Genomic DNA, 18,816 nt, shown 5'->3' on the forward strand with positions numbered 1-18,816 from the left:
ATAAAAAACTTGCCAATGAAGAAAAGCCCAAGTCCTGATGGATTCACAGCTGAATTCTACAAGAAATTTAGAGAAAATTTAATGCCAATTCTTCTCAAACTCTTCAATGAAATTGAAAAGGAAGCAATTCTCCCTAACTCACTTCTGGAAGCAAGTATTATACTGATACCAAAACCAGAGAAAGATCCCACCAAAAAAGACAACTACAGGCCAATCTCCCTAATGAACATAGATGCAAAGACACTCAGTAAAGTATTAGCAAACAGAATACAACAAATCATCAAGAAGATTAAACACCATGACGAAGTGGGATTCATCCCAGGGATGCAGGGATGGTTCAACACACATAAATCAATTAATATAACACACCATTTCAACAGAGCCAAAGACAAAAACCACATGATCATCTCAATAGACGTAGAAAAAATTTTGACAAAGTCCAACATGGATTCATGATAAAAATCCTACAGAAAATAGGAATACATGGTCTTTACCTCAATCTGATGAAAGCCATCCATGACAAACCAACAGCCAACATTATACTAAATGGACACCAACTGAAAGCTTTTACTTTAAAATCAGGAACAAGACAAGGATGTCCATTGTCACCACTCCTATTTCAACATAGTTCTGGAAACATCTGCCAGAGTAATTAGACAAGAGAAAGATATAAAAGGAGTAAGAATAGGAAAAGAAGTGAAAGTATCATTATTCGCAGATGACGTGATACTCTACATGAAGACCCCAAAAACTCCACCAAAAGACTCCTAGAATTAATCAACATATTCAGTAGCGTATACAAAGTCAATACACAAAAATCAATAGCATTTCAATACATACACAACAAACACACAGAAATTAAGGAAACCATACCTTTCACAATAGCATCCAAAAAACTGAAATGCTTAGGAATCAATCTAATGGAGGAAGTAAAAGATCTTTACAGTGACAACTACAGTACTATGAAAAAGGAGATTGAAGACGATCTCAGAAAATGGAAAGCTATTCCTTGCTCATGGATTGGAAGAATTAACATTGTGAAAATGGCCATACTCCCAAAATTTTGTAAAGATTCAATGCAATCCCAATTAAAATACCATTAGTATACCTCACAGATCTAGAGAAAACATTCCTACAATTGATCTGGAACCACCAGAGACCCAGAATAGCAAAAGCAGTCCTGGGCAACAAAGACAAGTCAGGTGGCATCACAATCCCTGACCTGAAATTATACTACAAAGGCCAATGTGACAAAAATCAACATGGTATTGACAAAAAAACAGACCTGAGGATCAATAGAACAGACTGGAAGATGCAGCCACAACCACAAACACACTCAGCCATTTATTTTTGACAAATGGGCCAAACAAGTTCACTGGAAGAAAGATAGCCTCTTTAACAAATGGTGCTGGAAAAACTGGCTCACCACATGCTGAAGACTGAAACTAGACCCATGTCTATTACCATGCATCAAATTCAAGTCAAAATGGATCACAGATCTCAGTATTAAAATAGAAACACTAAATCTACTGGAAGAGAGAGTAGGTAATAATCTTAAAAGACAGAGAGTTAGGCAGAGAGTTCATGAACAAAATCCAAACTGCACGGGAAATACTTCAAAGAATCAACAACTGGGATCTCATCTTATTGAAAAGTTTTTGCACAACTACAGAAATCACCAGCAGAGTAAAAAGAAAACCCACAAATTGGGAAGTAATTTTAGCTGACTGTCCCTCAAAGGACTTCTGTCTAGAACATATAAAGAATTTTAAAAAATCAGGCCCCCCAAATTCAAAGACCCAATACTAAAATGGGCATCTGAGATGAATACACACTTCCTTGATAAAGAAATACAAATGGCAATTAAATACATGAAACAATGTTCAACATCATTAGTCTTTTAAGAAATGCAAATTAAAACAACACTGAGATTCCATCTCACCCCAGAAAGAAAGGCTATGATCAAGAAATCAACCAACAACAAATGCTGTTGAGGCTGTGGGGAAAAAGGAACCCTTCTCCACTGCTGGTAGGAGTGCAGACTGGTGTAACCACTGTGGAGATCAGTCTAGAGATTCCTCAGTAAACTAGGATTACAGGTCCCATTCAACCCAGCTATTTCCCTTTTGAGTATTTTTCTAGAAGAACTAAAAACATCATACCACAGTGATATATGTGCACTCATGTTTATAGCAGCACAATTTGTAATAGTTATATCGTGGAAGCAACCCAAATGCCCCATCAACTGAGGAATGGATAAAAAAGATATGGTATTTTTACATAATGGAATTCTTTAGCTATAAAGAAAGATAAACTCTAGGCTTTCATAGGTAAATGGACACAACCAGAGACCATACTTATAAGTGAAATAAATCAGACGTGCATGTGTAAACACTGTATTATCTCACTAGTGTAAGAACCTGAAATTGTGAATAAAATCTAGGAAGTACAACAGACATTGTGAAAGGGAAGAAAACGGCTCAAAAGGAAAGAACAATTGGGATGAGGGAAGAAGAGAAAAGAAAGAAGGGAAAAATATGTATACACAGGACAACTAAAATAGTTGTACTACTGACTTCTATTGCTTTACTGAAAGGAACAATTAATGTTCAATTGTTTGATCAATCTTACTGCCTATATTTGTTTAACTGGGTAACCAACTGGAAGATAACAGTATGTAATACAACAACCATTGTTAATTTCCTATCACCTTGTCTGAAATTCTGTATTCGTTCTATTTTTTGGTGTTTATGTCTGTTTGTTTGCTAATGTGTGTTCGTTCTTTTATCTTTAAAATTTAAAAAAAGGAGTGATAGGACTGAAAATGGCATAGGGTACTCCAGGGTTCACTCCAAAAAGCAACTACATATCATTTTTGTTTTTGTGTTGTTTTGATTTTGTCTTCATTGTTGTTGTTTTGTTAGATTTTTTATCTTTTAAAAAAAAGGAATTAGTGTGTTGGGCCAGGGACATAGCTCAGTGGTGCAAGCACCTGCCTGGCAAGCACAAGGTCCTGAGTTTAATTCTCCGTACCAAAAAAAAAAGGAATTGGTGCATTGACAAATACTGCCAGAATCAATTACACTAGAGACACAAAACATAAAAAGCAGGCAAGGCTTGGTGAAGAAAGATGCTGCTTTGCAGTAAACAGAATGTTATGATGTGCATTCACTCATGTATGTATGTATTTATTATTTATTTATTTATTTATTTGGGTTTTTTTGAGACAAGGTCTCGCTATACAGCTCAGGCTGGCCAGGCTGGCCTCAAACTGACAGCAATCCTCCTACCTCAGCCTTCCAAGTGCTGGGATTACAGGGATGTGCCACCATGCCCAACACTATGGCACTTTAAATTGCCTGCCGACCATCTCCTATACCCCAAATCAGTGGTACCCCAAATAGAGTACAGAAACTGTAATCCTAATCCTTGAGGGAGCCATACAAACTTTATTCTTCAAGAACTTTAACTGTGGGTTTCAACTTGTGTCAGTTCCCTGAGGAAGTGGTATGGCTTGCCTTGGGTCTGCCTGGTTTGGAACATTCCCAGGGCTAAGATGTCCTTGTGGGTGGCTTCCTAAATCATCTGATTAATGCAGCAGCCTGGGACAAAGGAAAACAACTGCGACATGGAATAGACAGATAACAAATCCTGACAAAGAAGATAATGGGAAAGGATATTCAGTACATCAGATAATAAGAGACTTTAAAAGTTCCTATGTAGGCAATGAAATTGAGGCAGTAATAAAAACCTACCAACAAAAGCCCAAGTCCTGGGGGATTCACTGATAAATGCAACAAATCATTAAAAAGATCTTGTATCACGACCAAGCAGGCTTCATCCCAGGGATGCAAGGATGGTTTACCATATGCAAATCAATAATGCCTCACCTATCACGTGAGTTCAGTTTCAGAGATCCCTGCAATAGGTGAGTATCTGTGAAGTAGTGGCATTGTATTTATCTTTCTGTATATGTATTTAAGGCTTTATGAACCCTTCCCAACCCTTCCCACACTCCTGAAGCCTTCCTGGGGAGACCTTTCTTCCCAAAGCCTCGGCTTCCAGCTGGGCAGTACCTGGGGACTCCTGGGTGAAGGGTGTGGCATCTCCATTCTGAGGGCAGGAGGGGAAGGAGGGTGGGAGAGGGCCATGTGGAACCCAGTGGAGCTACAGCCAAGCCCAGCCCAGTGCTCAGCCCCACCCACACTGGCTCACCCTGCCCAGGCCGGCTGGGAGGGCAGGGGGCCAGGGGTGCTGCGGCGTGCCCTCCTGGCCTGTAAGGAGTGCCTGGCCGGTGTGCGTCTGCTTACACAGCCAGGTGGCTCTGCCAGGCTCCAGCTGGTGGTAGTGGCATACTGCATTTCCACTGCATACAGTACAGTATTCATCTGCTGATGAAATACATACTGTACAGTATTTTACTTCGATTTAATATTCATTTAATATGTATGAATTAACATTTTTTATATAATTTTAAATTTAGGCAAAAATAATTAAAATCGTAAATATTGTATAAATACCTATACACTGCAAAATCCCATGATATAGCAATAACTTCATGATACAGTGAAGCCACAATAAATGAACTGCAATATAGTGAGGGAGGACTGTACATCACAAAAAAAGAAGCACGGACAAATCACATGATCATCTCAAGAAATGTAGAAAAAGCCTTTGACAAAATCTAACATCCATTCATGATAAGAACCCTGATGAAAATAGATAAAGGACATCATCTCAATCTAATAAAGGCCATTTATGACAAATGTACTGCCAACATCATATTAAATGGGGCAAAGATTGACATGTTTCCCTCTAAAAGCAGGAACAAGACAAGGATGCCCACTATACAACGCTTGTTCAATATAGTACAGTAACTCTCCAATTCCTGAGTTGTGAATTTTCACAGGAACAGACCTTGTGCTGTGAAGACTGTGGCTGTGAACAAACCCCTGAAGTAGCTCCTATGTCTGCCGGACACTGTCACAGTTGTGCTGCTCTGTGCTTACTGTACAGTGTGATAGTGTATAGTAGTAGAATGTGAAATCACAGCCTAGGGTGAGGATGAACCAAAAGGAAACCAAAAGGTTTGAAGTAGAACCAAAAGGAAAAATAGTGGTGATGTGGAGAGGACTACTAGGAAGCTCAGTGTCAAAAGTGTATTAAGACTCACTTTGTCAGACTTACAAACTAATGCAATTTACAAACATTCCACTAGAAGAGAACTCATTTGCAAGTCAGGGAATGACTGTACTGGAAACATTTAGCCTGAGCAATCAGGCAAGAGAAAGAAATAAAAGGGATATGTATAGAAAAGGAAGAAATCAAATTATCATTATCTACAGATGACAGGATCCTCGACACAGAAGACCCCAAACAAGTTCCACTAAAAATTCCTAGAATTCAGCAATGTAGAAGGATATAAAATCAGCAAGCAAAAATCCACAAACTGTGAACTAAATAAACCTTTCCTTCCTTAATTTTGGGAGTTGGGTATTTTGTCCCAGCAACGAGAGAAAAAGTAACCAAGACAGGCACATTCAGCTATTTTATCTTTAACAAAGAGGCCAAAAATATACACTGAAGGAACAACAGCCTCTTTAATAAATGGTGCTGGGAAAACTGCCTTATCCACATGCAGAAGACTGAATCTAAATCCATATATCTCAGCATGTACTAAACTAAAATGAAATGAATCTAAATGTTAAAACAAATAATCCACTGGAAGATAAAACAGGTAAAACTCTGATGACATAGGGATAAGCAAGAATACAATGGCACAAGAAATAATACCAGAAGTCAACAAATGGGATTACATCAAATTAAAAAGCCTCTGTACAGCCAAGGAAATAACCAACGGAGACAACCTATATAGAACTGGAGAATAATTTTGCAATTTTTCTCAGAGAGATGATCAATATGTAGAGTACACAAAGAACTCATAAAAATTAGACCCCCTCAATAAAACACCCAACCAAAAAATGGGCAACTGAAATGAACAGACATTTCTCAGAAGCAGAAGTAGAAACAACCAATAAATACATGAAAAAATGTTCAATGCTCCTGGCCATTAGAGAAATGCAAATTGAAACAACACTGAAATCCCCTCTTACTCCAGAAAGAATGGCCACCATCAGGTAATCAAGTAACAAATGCTGGCAAGGGAAAAAGGACTCCCTCTACATTGTTGGTGGGAACATAAGTAGTGTAACTACTATGGAAATCATTATGGTGATTTCTCAAAAAACTAAAACTAGAAATTCCATTTGACCTAGCTGTTTCCCTCCTAGGTATCATCCCAAAAAACTAAAGGTATCATGTTACAGTAATTCAAGCATACCCACATTTACAGCAGCATAATTCATAATAGCTAAATTCTGGAAGTGGCCTATATGTCCATCAGTAGATGAATGGATAAAGAAAATGTGTTATTTATATACAATGGAGTACTACTCTGCCATGAAGAAGAAACCTAAGTCATTTGTAGGAAAATGGATGTACCTTGAAACCATGTTATGTGAAATAAATCAGACACACAACCTTAAATATTACATGGTTTCTCTTACACAAGAAACCCAAAATATAAATAAAAAACAAAATAAAGTATAGGTAACAGGAAGGAGGGAGGGAGATCTTTATCGAACAGGAAGGAGATCAAGAGATAGGAGAGAAGGCTGAAAAAGAATTGAGATGTGTTATGTATATGTACCAGCTCCTCACAAGGAATGCAATCATTATGTACTATAAACATACTAATAAAAATAAAAAACTGGGGGAAAAAGTCCCCTTTTTTACTAGAAGGCCATACATGGCCAAGGCTGGCCACACACATGGGAAAACCTAGAGAACACTCTTATGTTTTCACTTCTGGCTGATACATATGCTTTGAGAAAACAGCAGGGGAAGGCTGCTATTGTATTGTAAATGGCTTGGCTAAGTGAAAGAGCACACCAATATAAACCCAATTTGTAAAAAGGAGAATATTTTGTCCCCCTCCCCCTTTATTTGAGACAAGGTCTCAACATGTAATTCAGTCTGGCCTTGAACTCACAGCAATCATCTTGCCTCAGTCTCCTCAGTGCTGGGATTACAGACATGCACTACCACAACCAGCTGTTTTCCCTTTTTCTTTTGGCTCTAGGTGTTTAACAAAATAATGTCAACACATTAGCAATGAGGCAAATAAAACATTTCTGTAGTCACATGATTACAAGGACTAATGAAAGTAGTTTACAAAAGTCAAATAGTCCTTCAAAAATGAAGGAGAAATCAAGTCATTCCCAGCTCAGCAAGAACTGAAGGAATACATCATTACTAGATACCTGTGCTATATAAGAAATGCTAAGGACAGTTCTCCAGGCAGAAATGTAAGGACAACAAGCAGAAATCTGAACTCATGTGAAGAAATAAGTAGCAACAATAAAAGGTAGCTACACAGGTAAATATAAAAGTAAGAAGTATATTATTTTTAGTTTATTAGTCCTGTTTTTCTTTCTCCTATATGATTTACAATATACATGTCATGCCAGGCATGGTGGCACATGCCTATAGTCCCAGCCCTCTGGAGGCTGAGGCAGGATGATCACTGCAAGTTCAAGGCCAGCCTGGGCTATGAAGTGAGTGAATTCAAGCCCAAGTAGTTCAGTTGATTTCTGAAGTACATAGTGAGACCCTGTCTCAAGGGGGAAAAAAAACCCACCAATAATTTCAAATCTAAGTAAATGGGCATTGTAAAGAGCAGAGTTATGCATACTATTTGAACTAAATTGGCATTAATTCAAAGTTATTATTAAAAATTTATGGTATTAATCACAACCACCAGGATAATCTCTCAGGAAAAAGCTGATAATATACAAAGAAAAAGATGGGAAACAAAATTACACATAAGAAAATAAATCATCAAAGAAGGCACTGATAGAGGAATGGAAGGAAGAGGTGTAAGTCACAAAGAAAACAAATATCAAAGCAGCAGAAGTCCTAACATCAGTAATTACTTTAAATATAAATGAATTAAACTCAACTAAAATAGAGATTGGCTGAATACATTAAAACATGATGCAACTTTATGCTACCTTCAAGACACTCACACTAGATCCAAAAAGTGAAAGCATGGAAAAGACACTCCACATAAATGCAACCAAGAGAGCTGCAATGTCTACAAAACATTATACAATGTAGAACTTTAGATAAAAGTTATTACAAGAGACAAAGAAGGACATTTTTTTTATTTCAAAGAGAATAAAATAAAAATCTCAAAATGATAACAGGAGGATAACAATAGTCAATACAGTGCATATTGTTATCTTTAAATTAGTTGCTTAGAGTACACAGTATCAACTGTCTAAATAATATTAGCACAAACCTTTCTTTTCAATGAGCTAAGAGAAACTAGTACTATAACTATCTTTTAACTATCATATATATTTTTATATATATATGGTCTCAAGCTGCATCCATTTACCTGAAAGTCTCCACTTTATCACTGTTTATGGCTGAGTACTACTCAAGTGTATTTAAAAAAGAAAATCACCTTTTTTATCCATTCCTTGGTTGATGGGCATTTGGGTTGTTTCCAAGATTTAGTTATTACAAATTGTGCTGCTATAAACATGGATGTACATATTATCTCTGTAGTACAATGTTTTTAATTCTTCTGGGAAGATACCCAGAAGGAGAATAGCTGATCTTTTGAGGAATCTCCACACTGATTTCCAGTGGTTGCACCAGTCTGTACTCCCACCAACAGTGGAAAAGGGTTCCTTTTCTCCCACAGCCCCTCCAGCATTTGTTATTGGTTGATTTCTTGATAATAACCATTCTTTTAGGGGTGAGATGGAATCTCAGCGTTGTTTTAATTTGCATCTCTCAAATGACAGTGATGTTGAACATTTTTTTATATATTTATTTGCTGTTTGTATTTCTTTAACGTGTCAGTTTGCAACCATCCTCAGGGATTTTTGAAGCATCTGTAATTCCATCTACAGTATTTTCTTTAATGACGCTATTTGTATTTCTTCATCTGAGAAGTATGTATTCATTTCAGATGCCCATTTTTGGACTAGGTCTTTAAATTTGGGAGGTTTGATTTTTTTGAGTTCTTTATATGTTTCTATAGTTCCTTCACTCTGTTGGTGGTTTCCCCTGCTGGGAAAAAGCTTTTTAGAAAGATGAGATCCTAGCTGTTGATTCTCTGTGGTAGTTCCTGTGTGATCAGGGTTTTATTCATAAAGTCTTTGCCTACACCAATGTCGTCAAGAGTTTTGCCTATTTTATCATCCAGCAGATTTAATGTTTCTGTTTTAATATTTAGCTCTTGGATCTGTTTTGAATTTAGTTTAGTGCGAGGTGAAAGATATGGGTCCAATTTTAATCTTCAGCATGTGCAGAGCCAGTTGTTCCAACACCATTTATTAAAGAGGCTATCTTTCTTCCAGTGAATGTGTTTGGCACCTTTGTCAAAGATAAGTTGGCTGAGTAAGGACACTATGTATTAATAAAAAGTTCACTCCATAGAGAAAATATGACAATTACATACAACCTCCCAACAGAGTAGGATACGTGTGTGTGTGTGTGTGTGTGTGTGTGTGTGTGTGTACACAGAATTAAAGAAAAGATCATTAAGGAAACAGAGGACTTGAACAATATTATAAAGCCAACTAGACCTAATAGACCTAATGTAGAAAACTCCATGAAACAGAAGTAGACTACAAACTTTTTTGTCTGTGTGTATAGAACACTCTACAGGAAAAACTATATATTAGGCCACAAAACAACTCTCAATAAATTTGAGACTGAAACCATACAAATAGCTTTTCTAAGCACATGGAATGCCCCCAAAAATCAGTAACAGAAAGAAAAATCTAGAAAATTCACAATTATGTGGAAATTACTCAGTACACTTTTTAACTAGTGGGTCAAAGAAAAAAATTACAGATGAGCCATGAAAATACTTTGAGACAAATGAAAATGGAAACATGACACAGAAAATCCTACGAGATGTCAGAAAGAAATATTAGAAAGAAATGTGTAATTCTAAAACCTTCCATTAAAGAAAAGGGCAATCTCAAATCAGCAACTTAAGTTTACAAATTAAAGACCTTGAAAAAAAAAAAAGAAAAACCAGCTAAACCCAAAGCTAGTATAAGGAAGGAAGTAATAAAAATTAGAGCAACGATAAACACAAAAAGTGTAGCAGTGAATGGGTGTAATTCCAGGTACCCAGGAGGCTGAGACAGAAAGATCAGGAGTTCAAGGCCAGCCTAGGCAACACAGTAAAACCAAAAATAAGGTTTTTTTTTTTAATTTTAAAGAGATAAACACAGCTGGGTAGATTTATTTAATAATATCTTGGGAATTGAATAAGATACAGTGACATGATAGTGAAATAATATTAAATAAAATATATTTTTAATAATCCCTTGTACTGAAACAATCCTAAATCTTAATAAGAAACAGGCTACTTTAAATCTCCAAATGTTTCCATACTTCATGCTAGTTTATCTTCTTTGCTAGTTTCTCCTCAAAACCTTATTAAAACTTCTTCCTCTTAAAAAATGTACTCATTCAAAAAACAAAATTTCAAGTAAAAACTTTTTAATTATGTTAATATTGTTTCATGTTTCTCAATATTCATTTCCTACCCCTACCCCTAAGCACTTCTTTTTAAACATCCTAGCAATTTGTTCTTCTGAGGTATATGCATTATCTTTTTTCTGTGTCTTTTAAACCCATCTACTAAAGTGTAAGTTTTCAGTGAAGACTGTCCTGTCTTACTGAACCTTAGCATTTCCTATACCACCCAGAACTATGCATACAGCTGATGCTCACAGTAAAGTCTGTTAAACACTCATAAAAATACCAAAAAAAAAAAAACAAAACTGAAAATAAAGATCAGTTTTAAAATGATTTTACTCTGAAAAAAGATAATGTCTAAGACTAATTATATATTATTCCAAGAAAAAAAGAATTTTAAACAGACCGACCAACAACTAAAGTCTTGAGGAGGAAAACATCAGCCTATTTTAATCTTACAGGCTAGAAATAAGTCAAAGAAGAACACAAGCTTGAATATTTTACATACAACACATACCAGTGTCTTTTACCTCATTCCTGTTTCTCACTTGCATACTGATTAATACACCACAGTCCTGAATATCAAGCTCCTCAGGCTTACCAAAATCCAAGGTTCTCAGGCTTGCATACGATGCTTTCCTGTCTGAAACACTTCCTATCTATCTCCTTCAACACTTAGTCTAAGTATCTATTCACTAAAAATTTCCCTTTCTTTCCCCAAAAGAGTCCCTGTATTCCTTTGTGCCATTGCTATTTTAAATATTTTTTCCTGTAACATTTAACACACTGCATACCAACATTTGCTTTGAGATCAAACATGTTTTTAGCCACTTCTCCATCCCCACACTAAATGTTCCATTAAAGTGTGCATCATGTGAGTAACTGAATAAATCCATGTATAACTGCTGTTTTATTTTCTTGCTTAAGATTCTTTAAAAGGGGCTGTTTATTGGCCTTCATTTCTGCTGCTAGAAAATGGACATTTCAAATCTCCTGCTATCAATGAGAGTGGATACAAAAGTACAAGGCTACACCAACAAAAAAGTGTATCACTTAGATTCTCAGTTGTAATCAGCAACAATTAGATCCTTTCACAATAAGCCTCTCTCAGATCAATATATTTTCTCAATTCTTCCTTAGTTCATTCAGGTGGCTATAACAAAAATACCATAAACTGTTTAACTTACAAGCAACAGAAATTTATTACTCACAAGCTTAAGGCACTGGCCGACTGGCCTATTTCTCATAAACAGCATTCTTCTTGCTGAGGCCTCACAGTGTAGAAAGGGCAAACAAACCCCCTTGCACCTCTTTTATTAGGACAATGATGCCACTTTCATTGAGGTCCCTGTCTTCACAACCTAGCTACCTCCAGAAAACCCTACCTCTTGATAACTGATGATTAATTTCAACCTATAAATTTGGAGGACACAGTTAGGTGCACTAGTGCACACCCCTATAGTCCCTGCTACTGGAGAGGCTAAGGCAGAAGGATTACTTTAGCCCAGGACTTCAAGGTGAGCCTGGCACAGAACGACCATGTCCCTTAAAAGTGGTAGTGGTGGGGGTACCACTAACATTCAGATTCTAACATTTCCTCATCTCCCCGTTTACTACAATCCTTGTAACATCAACCAGTCTTTTTACAGCAAATCTTTCTAATGCATTGCTTATTTGACTATTTCTCACTCTTTAGTCATAACAGGTCAAATAATGAAAATTTCCAACAAAAGAAATCTAAGTTTAGTCCTACATGTTCCTGGTCAAATTATTTAATAGTCTTTAAACTCCAATTCTGTTGTCTTTAAAATGGTGGTGTTAAGTACCTATATCATAACATTTTTGTACAGAGTTTTTAAAAGTATGTATGTAAAATACACAGCACAAGACACTGCACATAGCATGAACTCAAATCAACGGTAGCTAATACTTTCCTACCTGCTAGTGTGTCTGGTATTTAATTTTTGAAAACTACTTAAACCTTTACTGTTAAATCACGTAGCTGGACCTGGCTAGAGTTGGGAAGAAAATGCTCAGATCTAAGCACCAAAGAGGCACACAACTGAGGCATTTTTATTTGTACCTTTGCCCAAAAAATAAAAAGAGTTACAAGTTTCCAATCTTTTCCTCATTTCTATCTATTGATCTTATTTCTTTGTTTTCCTACAGCAAGTATCTTAACCAGAACAATGCATTGTAAGCTTCTCACAAGTTTTTTAAGAACCTGATTAAGCACTGTAAAACATTTCATCTTTATGTGATAGCTATCTTCTTCATGAGGCAAATCTTAGTATCAGTAACTCTTCCTTATATACTCTGGTTTCCAAATCCTTCTATATTTCAGGGCAGTATTTGGAACTGTCAGTTTCTCAGTACCATGATGGAAGTACCCAAGGTGGATAACCTACAGCATGTTTCAATTAGCCAGCATACACATAAAAGACTATTGCATCCTTTCACCTACTTTACTACAGCAGCTCTTATTAAATCGTGTACTCACATAAACTGCTACCTAACTAGGCTCTCTGCAATCTTTGCAGTTTTTTGTTTTGTGGTACTGAGGATCAAACTCAGGAGTGTTCTACCACTGATCTACATCCCTAGCCCTTTTAACTTTTATTTTGAGACAGGGTCTCACTAAAATGCCCACTCCCTTGTGATTCTCTTGTCTCAGCTTCCCTCAGTGCTGGCATTACAGGGCCATGTCGCTGCACCTAACTTGGTTTCTTTTATTAGGTACTGCTACCAGCATGAATGACATTCCTAACTTTAAGAATGTCGTTTTCCTTTGCCTACATCACTGGATAAATGTTAACCGAAAGGATCCAAAGAAAGTATTACTGCTTTTTCTAATTCCTTAGTGAACTATCATTCTGCCACTATGTTCTTACTTCTTCAAAACTAATTTCTCTCTGATGGATTTCCCCTGATTCCTGACACACATAAGACCACTTAGTTGTTTACCACAACTATAAGACTTTTAGAGTTAGAAGGGACTTTCCAGGATCATCAGTCTTGCCCAACTCTCTCCTATATAAACAAAAAACAGGAAATCAGGAAAGTTTAGTTCTATAGGGCTAGTAAATGGTTTATCTGGAAGCAACAGAATTCTAAATACAAATTTATAGTGTTCTATCCATTACAGGTTTTAATTTAAGCTGTTATATTTTCATGTTTGTTTCATCTAAATGAAAAAATTATTCATTTCATATAAAACAGTTTTTGTTTTCAAAGGTATTCTGGCTACTACACAGGGAGCACATATCCTGTTTCCTCTACTTTTTAAATCCATCCAGGGTGTAGGCGAATGAATAGCCTGTTTGTACTCTGCCTGGCAAAATATATTGAGGTGCTGCAGGGATTAAAAGAAGGAATATTCTGGTTACAAATCTCAAAATTCTGGCCTTCAGACTACACATGTATTTAGGATTAACAGCTTCCTAAGACTCTGCAGAGAGAATAATGTTATCATTCTACTGATTAATGATATATACTGAGTCACTGTATTGATAATACTATATATTGTTTTTATACCATTTCTTATTAATTTATAGTTAATATTATTTATTATCATACCTAGATATGAAAATTCATTATATTACTAATAAAGAACATCTATCATATACTTAGGCACCAGAATGTAAGTTTAGTCAATAATTAATATGAGTTTTTCAACCTTAATGATTTCTGCCTGGGTTATTTTTTTGTTTTTTGTTTTTTGTTTTGGCCTGGGTTATAATAGGCTCTCAGTAAAATAAAAGTGTTGATGAATAAATAATAAAATCTCTAAAAAGGTAACTAACCCCAAAACTGGAAATGTAAAATTTAATAACTCTCCAAAAAGTTATCCAGTTACCAGACACTGTCCAGAGATTCACTTAGCCACCAAAGCTATCTAAAGAAAGAAATGAACCCTCATATTACAATGAGAACATTCTTTTTCAACAAAGCGTTTACTACTCTTCTGTTCTGCCCTTTTCCCTGGAATCACTTTTCCCTAGAATCTCTCAACAGGTTACTCTGTTTCCTTAGGTTCCTTGTACATCAAACTTCTACAATAATTCTTCTGATCAAATCAAGTTTACTTTTATAAGATCATAAAAGGCCATCAGCAGACACAGATCAGGCTCTTGTAAGTCAGTATTTTACTAACGCTTTTATTATATGACTCTTACACTCTTTATAAAATCTAAGTTAAAAGTAGTAAAATGATACCATATTAATTTAAAAGTTGAAGAGAAAAGAATTTGTTCACCTAATCTCTTTTCCTTAATGTTTTTAATGTTTATGACTGAGTTATACAATACTAAATTGAAAGTTACTGAATTTGAATTAACTACATCAAATTTAAAAGATTTATATCTTTTTCCTAATTGTAATTTAAACAATCATATTAAAATATTTTTAAATGATTTATTCATTAAGTCAAAATTAACAGCATTTAACAGATCATCAATCATCTAGCTTGTATTACACAAACAACGTAAATACCAGCTAATATTAAATCACCAAGTTCTCTCCATAGCTTCCCTTTAAACTCATAAACTCTAATTCAAAAGCTAAAACAAAACTATAGATTTAATAAAAAGAATAACTTACTGAAAAAATCTTTAAAGACGTTTAACCAATCCATTTTGAATAAAATGATGTGCTCTCTTTCGTAAGTTGGTTAACACTGAGCAGGATACTTCCCAGTGAGCTTCCTGGTCTGCTCTGTAAACACTGAAACTTCCCACACCCAATCCATGTGACCTGGCCCACACCCAAGGAACAGCGAGAGTTTTTCTGAGGCTTCTCTCCAAAACTATTTTTCCCCTAAACTACAAAAGAACCTATAAATCAAGTAAATCATGATGGCCAAAAATGTGACCTCATTATTCACTTATTTTGGAAGAAACAAAGTATGTATCTTTTTAATAGTTAAAAATACATTCACAGTCATCCTTTCTTTGGTTACCTCCTTCTTAACTTCCAAATAATGTCTCTACTAGTACAATCACTGCAAAACAAATCCAGTATTTATTTATATGGGCATTTAAGTTACCAAAAGGGAGTGTAGAAATTTTGAGGAAAAAGGTCGCTGACCAATGCAAAAGCTGGATTTACATTATTATACAGGATAACTATAAATCACCCTGGAATATAGGTAGTAATAACTGTAATACTTTAATAAAGTTATCAGGTTTCTTAAGATTGAAATAGAGATAAGTTATTTGGGCAGTTACATGTCATGGGTGATTATCTCTATTTAAATTACTTTAGAACGCTAGAAATATCTAGTCCAAAAACATATTCTAATACCTTATAGAATTCTTTGAATTATACTATATTTTATGTTTGCTGTCTTACAATAATTAAAAACATTAATCATGTATTCTACTGCTGATAAAAATACTCCAGAATAAGAAATGAAAACTAATAGAAGGGGCTGGGGATTTAGCTCAGCGGCAAAGCGCCTGCCTGGCAAGCGCAAGGTCGTGAGTTCGGTTCCCGGTACCGGAGAAAAACCAAAACAAAAAAAAAAAGAAAACTAATAGAAAGCAGTAAGTCAAAATATTTCACGCTGTACTGTCAATCATGCTACACTGGTCACAAACTAACTTTCCAAGGAGAAACTTCTTTTTTTAATCCTTGACAAAGAACAATTAAATAACTGTGTCTGCCTGAACACCAAAATTAATTTCTGTCCCTCCCAGTTCCTTCCCGTCAGCTAGAATGTTTAATTAAAGGGGAGGGGGAAGTCTTCACCCATATGTATTTCCTTCCTATCACCTTAGACAAGACCAGTGTGAATAAAGAAGGTCCAACCGTCAACTGGCCCTAATGGAAGAACAGTAAAAATTAATCACAAACAAATTTATAGTCAGAGGAAAAAAGGAGAGGGCAGGAAAAGAGAAAGCAGAAAAGAAAGAGAAAGAAATCAGTCCTGTAGATGCTAATGTACAATAATAACCCATAGTTCAAGACTTGTATCAAATAAAAGAATATAATGATGGTTTATTTTTTAAAATGCAGTTTAAAATGTTAAGCCACTAGATGTTAAAATTCAGTAATATGCCATGTAAAATGTGCCTTGATGCTCAAGGAGGCAATTCTGCATTTTATTTTTCCCTTACTAAATTAGAGAGAATTTTCTTCTAAGTCTAAACTACATTAGGCACTCATGATTCAAGGAATTCTTGCTAGAAGGTGAGAGTTCTGCTTATTAGCCCCATTTTATCTTTGAATTTGGGTCTAGATTTACACCCTTCACTAGTCTGTTGGCTTAAGTACCTGCTCTGAGCCAAATTTACCTTGCTTAGCTGAAATTCCAGTTCTAGCCTTTTCAAGTCAATTCTGCTGACACTGTCAGAATTAAGCTCCAGAATCCATTTAAAAGAATATACAATCAACAGCCATTGTTAATTTCCTATTACCTTGTCTGAAATTCTGTACTGCTTTTACTGTTTTTGTGTTGTTCTGTTTATGTCTGTGTGTACGTTAATGTGTGCTCATCCTTTTATCTTTAAAATTTAAAAAACGTGTGTATACACACACATACACACACACACACACAGGCACGCACGCACAAAAACAACTTACCTAAGGTATCCTTTAGGTTTTTCACAATAGATGCTTTCCGAGCACTGTTTTTCCTTTCCACATAGTTAGAAGGCACAAAACCTGTTTTATTCATGGAATTTCTAACTCGCCACCAGGATTTAGAATCATCCAGAAGCCACAATCTCTCATTCTTCTTGATGTCCAGCTCTTGTTCTTGTTGGGCCACATAATCAAACTTGGCTACTACCACCACTTCTTCTGCCATATTTCAACAGTTTCAGCACTGTAAGCACATAGAAAATATTTTTATACAAAGTTAAGTGGTAGTTGTTTACACACTTTTCAAAAGACATACCTAAAAATCTAAGGACATTGAAAGTAAAAATAGGACGAAAATACAACAGAAAAACACCAAGTTTTACAAATCTGTATTGCTATACTAATATTACATAAATTGTTTTCCGAGCAATGCTTATCCTTTCTACATAGTTAGAAGGCACAAAACCAAAAAACAGACTGGTAAGAACCAAAAGGAGAAAGTGACAAATCCAGTATGACAGACAATGATTTTTAATGCATTTATACCAGTAAAAAACAGAGGTGAAAATATTAGTTAAAACTATCACTTATAAGTTTAATGTAACAGATATACAGAATATTACTTCCAAACAGAACAATACACATGGAACATACACAAAAATTGATCATATAACAAGCCATGGAGTCTCAACAACTTTCACTAACTGGTATACTCTAACCGTATTCTCTAGCAATTATAACAAAAAGCTTTTTAAAAAATGTTTGCAAAATTCTAAACTCTCATGAGTCTGAAAAGAAATCATACAGAATTTTGAAAACAGAAAGAAAGAAATAAAAGACTAACCTTGTAAATGCTGCAAAAGTGCTATGTAGAGGCAGACTTTTAGTTTTAAATAGTTACATCTGAAAACAGCAAAGCTAGGGGTTTAGCTCAGTGGCAAAGTGCATGCTTAGTATGTGCAAGGTCCTAGATTTTGTTTTTGAAACAGGGTCCCCAGTATCAAAAAAGTAAAAGAAAGAAAGAAGAACGCTGATTAATGAAACAAACATCTATCTTAAGCAGTTAGAAAAGCAGAAGAAGCTAGAGTAGGAAAGAAAAACTACAAACAAGAGTGGAATATAATGAAACAGAAAAGAAAAATATACCAGAAAAGTTCGATAAACAAAAAGGTAGTTCTCTGTTAAAATAAAATTTATATATTCTAGCAAGTTTGATCAATTAAAAAAAAATAGCCAGACATGGTAGAGACTATAATTTCGTGCTTGGGAAGCTGAAACAGGAGGATCACAAGTCTAAGGCTAGCATGAGCTACATAGCAAGTCTGGGGCCAATCTGAGTAGATTCTGTCTCAAAAAACAATACAAACAAAAAAATCCCAAAAAAACTCAAAAAGAAAAAATTCACTCAAAAGCCATGAATGGAAAGTCACAATTATACTGCAAATTCAAAAGACATAGCAATATTACAAATAGTTTTATTTATTTTTGTTTGAGAGAGGGTTTCACTATGCAGGCCTTTATAGCCCAGGTTGGCCTTGAACTCACCGTGATTTTCCTGCCTCAGCTTCCCAAGTGCTGGGAGTATAGGCATGCACCACCACACCCAGCTATGTTATAATTATTTTAATAAATCTAAAACAAAGTGAAATGCAAATTTACAGA

General features: G+C 35.5%; 1 protein-coding gene across 5 annotated transcripts in view; it reads right to left on the bottom strand.

The window, feature by feature from the left end:
- The window catches only part of Nck1 (NCK adaptor protein 1), a 95,136-nt gene that overhangs the window by 15,863 nt on the left and 60,457 nt on the right, over window positions 1–18,816 (bottom strand). For 4 of the 5 annotated variants that reach the window (XM_005406776.2, XM_013505796.1, XM_013505795.1 and 1 more), the window contains exon 2: window positions 17,155–17,398. In XM_005406776.2, coding sequence (XP_005406833.1) covers window positions 17,155–17,380 — 226 coding nt within the window. In that variant the 5' untranslated portion in view covers window positions 17,381–17,398. Of the gene's footprint in view, window positions 1–15,171; window positions 15,271–17,154; window positions 17,399–18,816 lie in introns of those variants that run through there. The other variant, XM_005406777.2, reaches the window with a different exon arrangement.

This window comes from Chinchilla lanigera, unplaced genomic scaffold (genome assembly GCF_000276665.1).
Source record: "Chinchilla lanigera isolate Chin_1 unplaced genomic scaffold, ChiLan1.0 scaffold00100, whole genome shotgun sequence".
Taxonomy (NCBI): domain Eukaryota; kingdom Metazoa; phylum Chordata; class Mammalia; order Rodentia; family Chinchillidae; genus Chinchilla; species Chinchilla lanigera.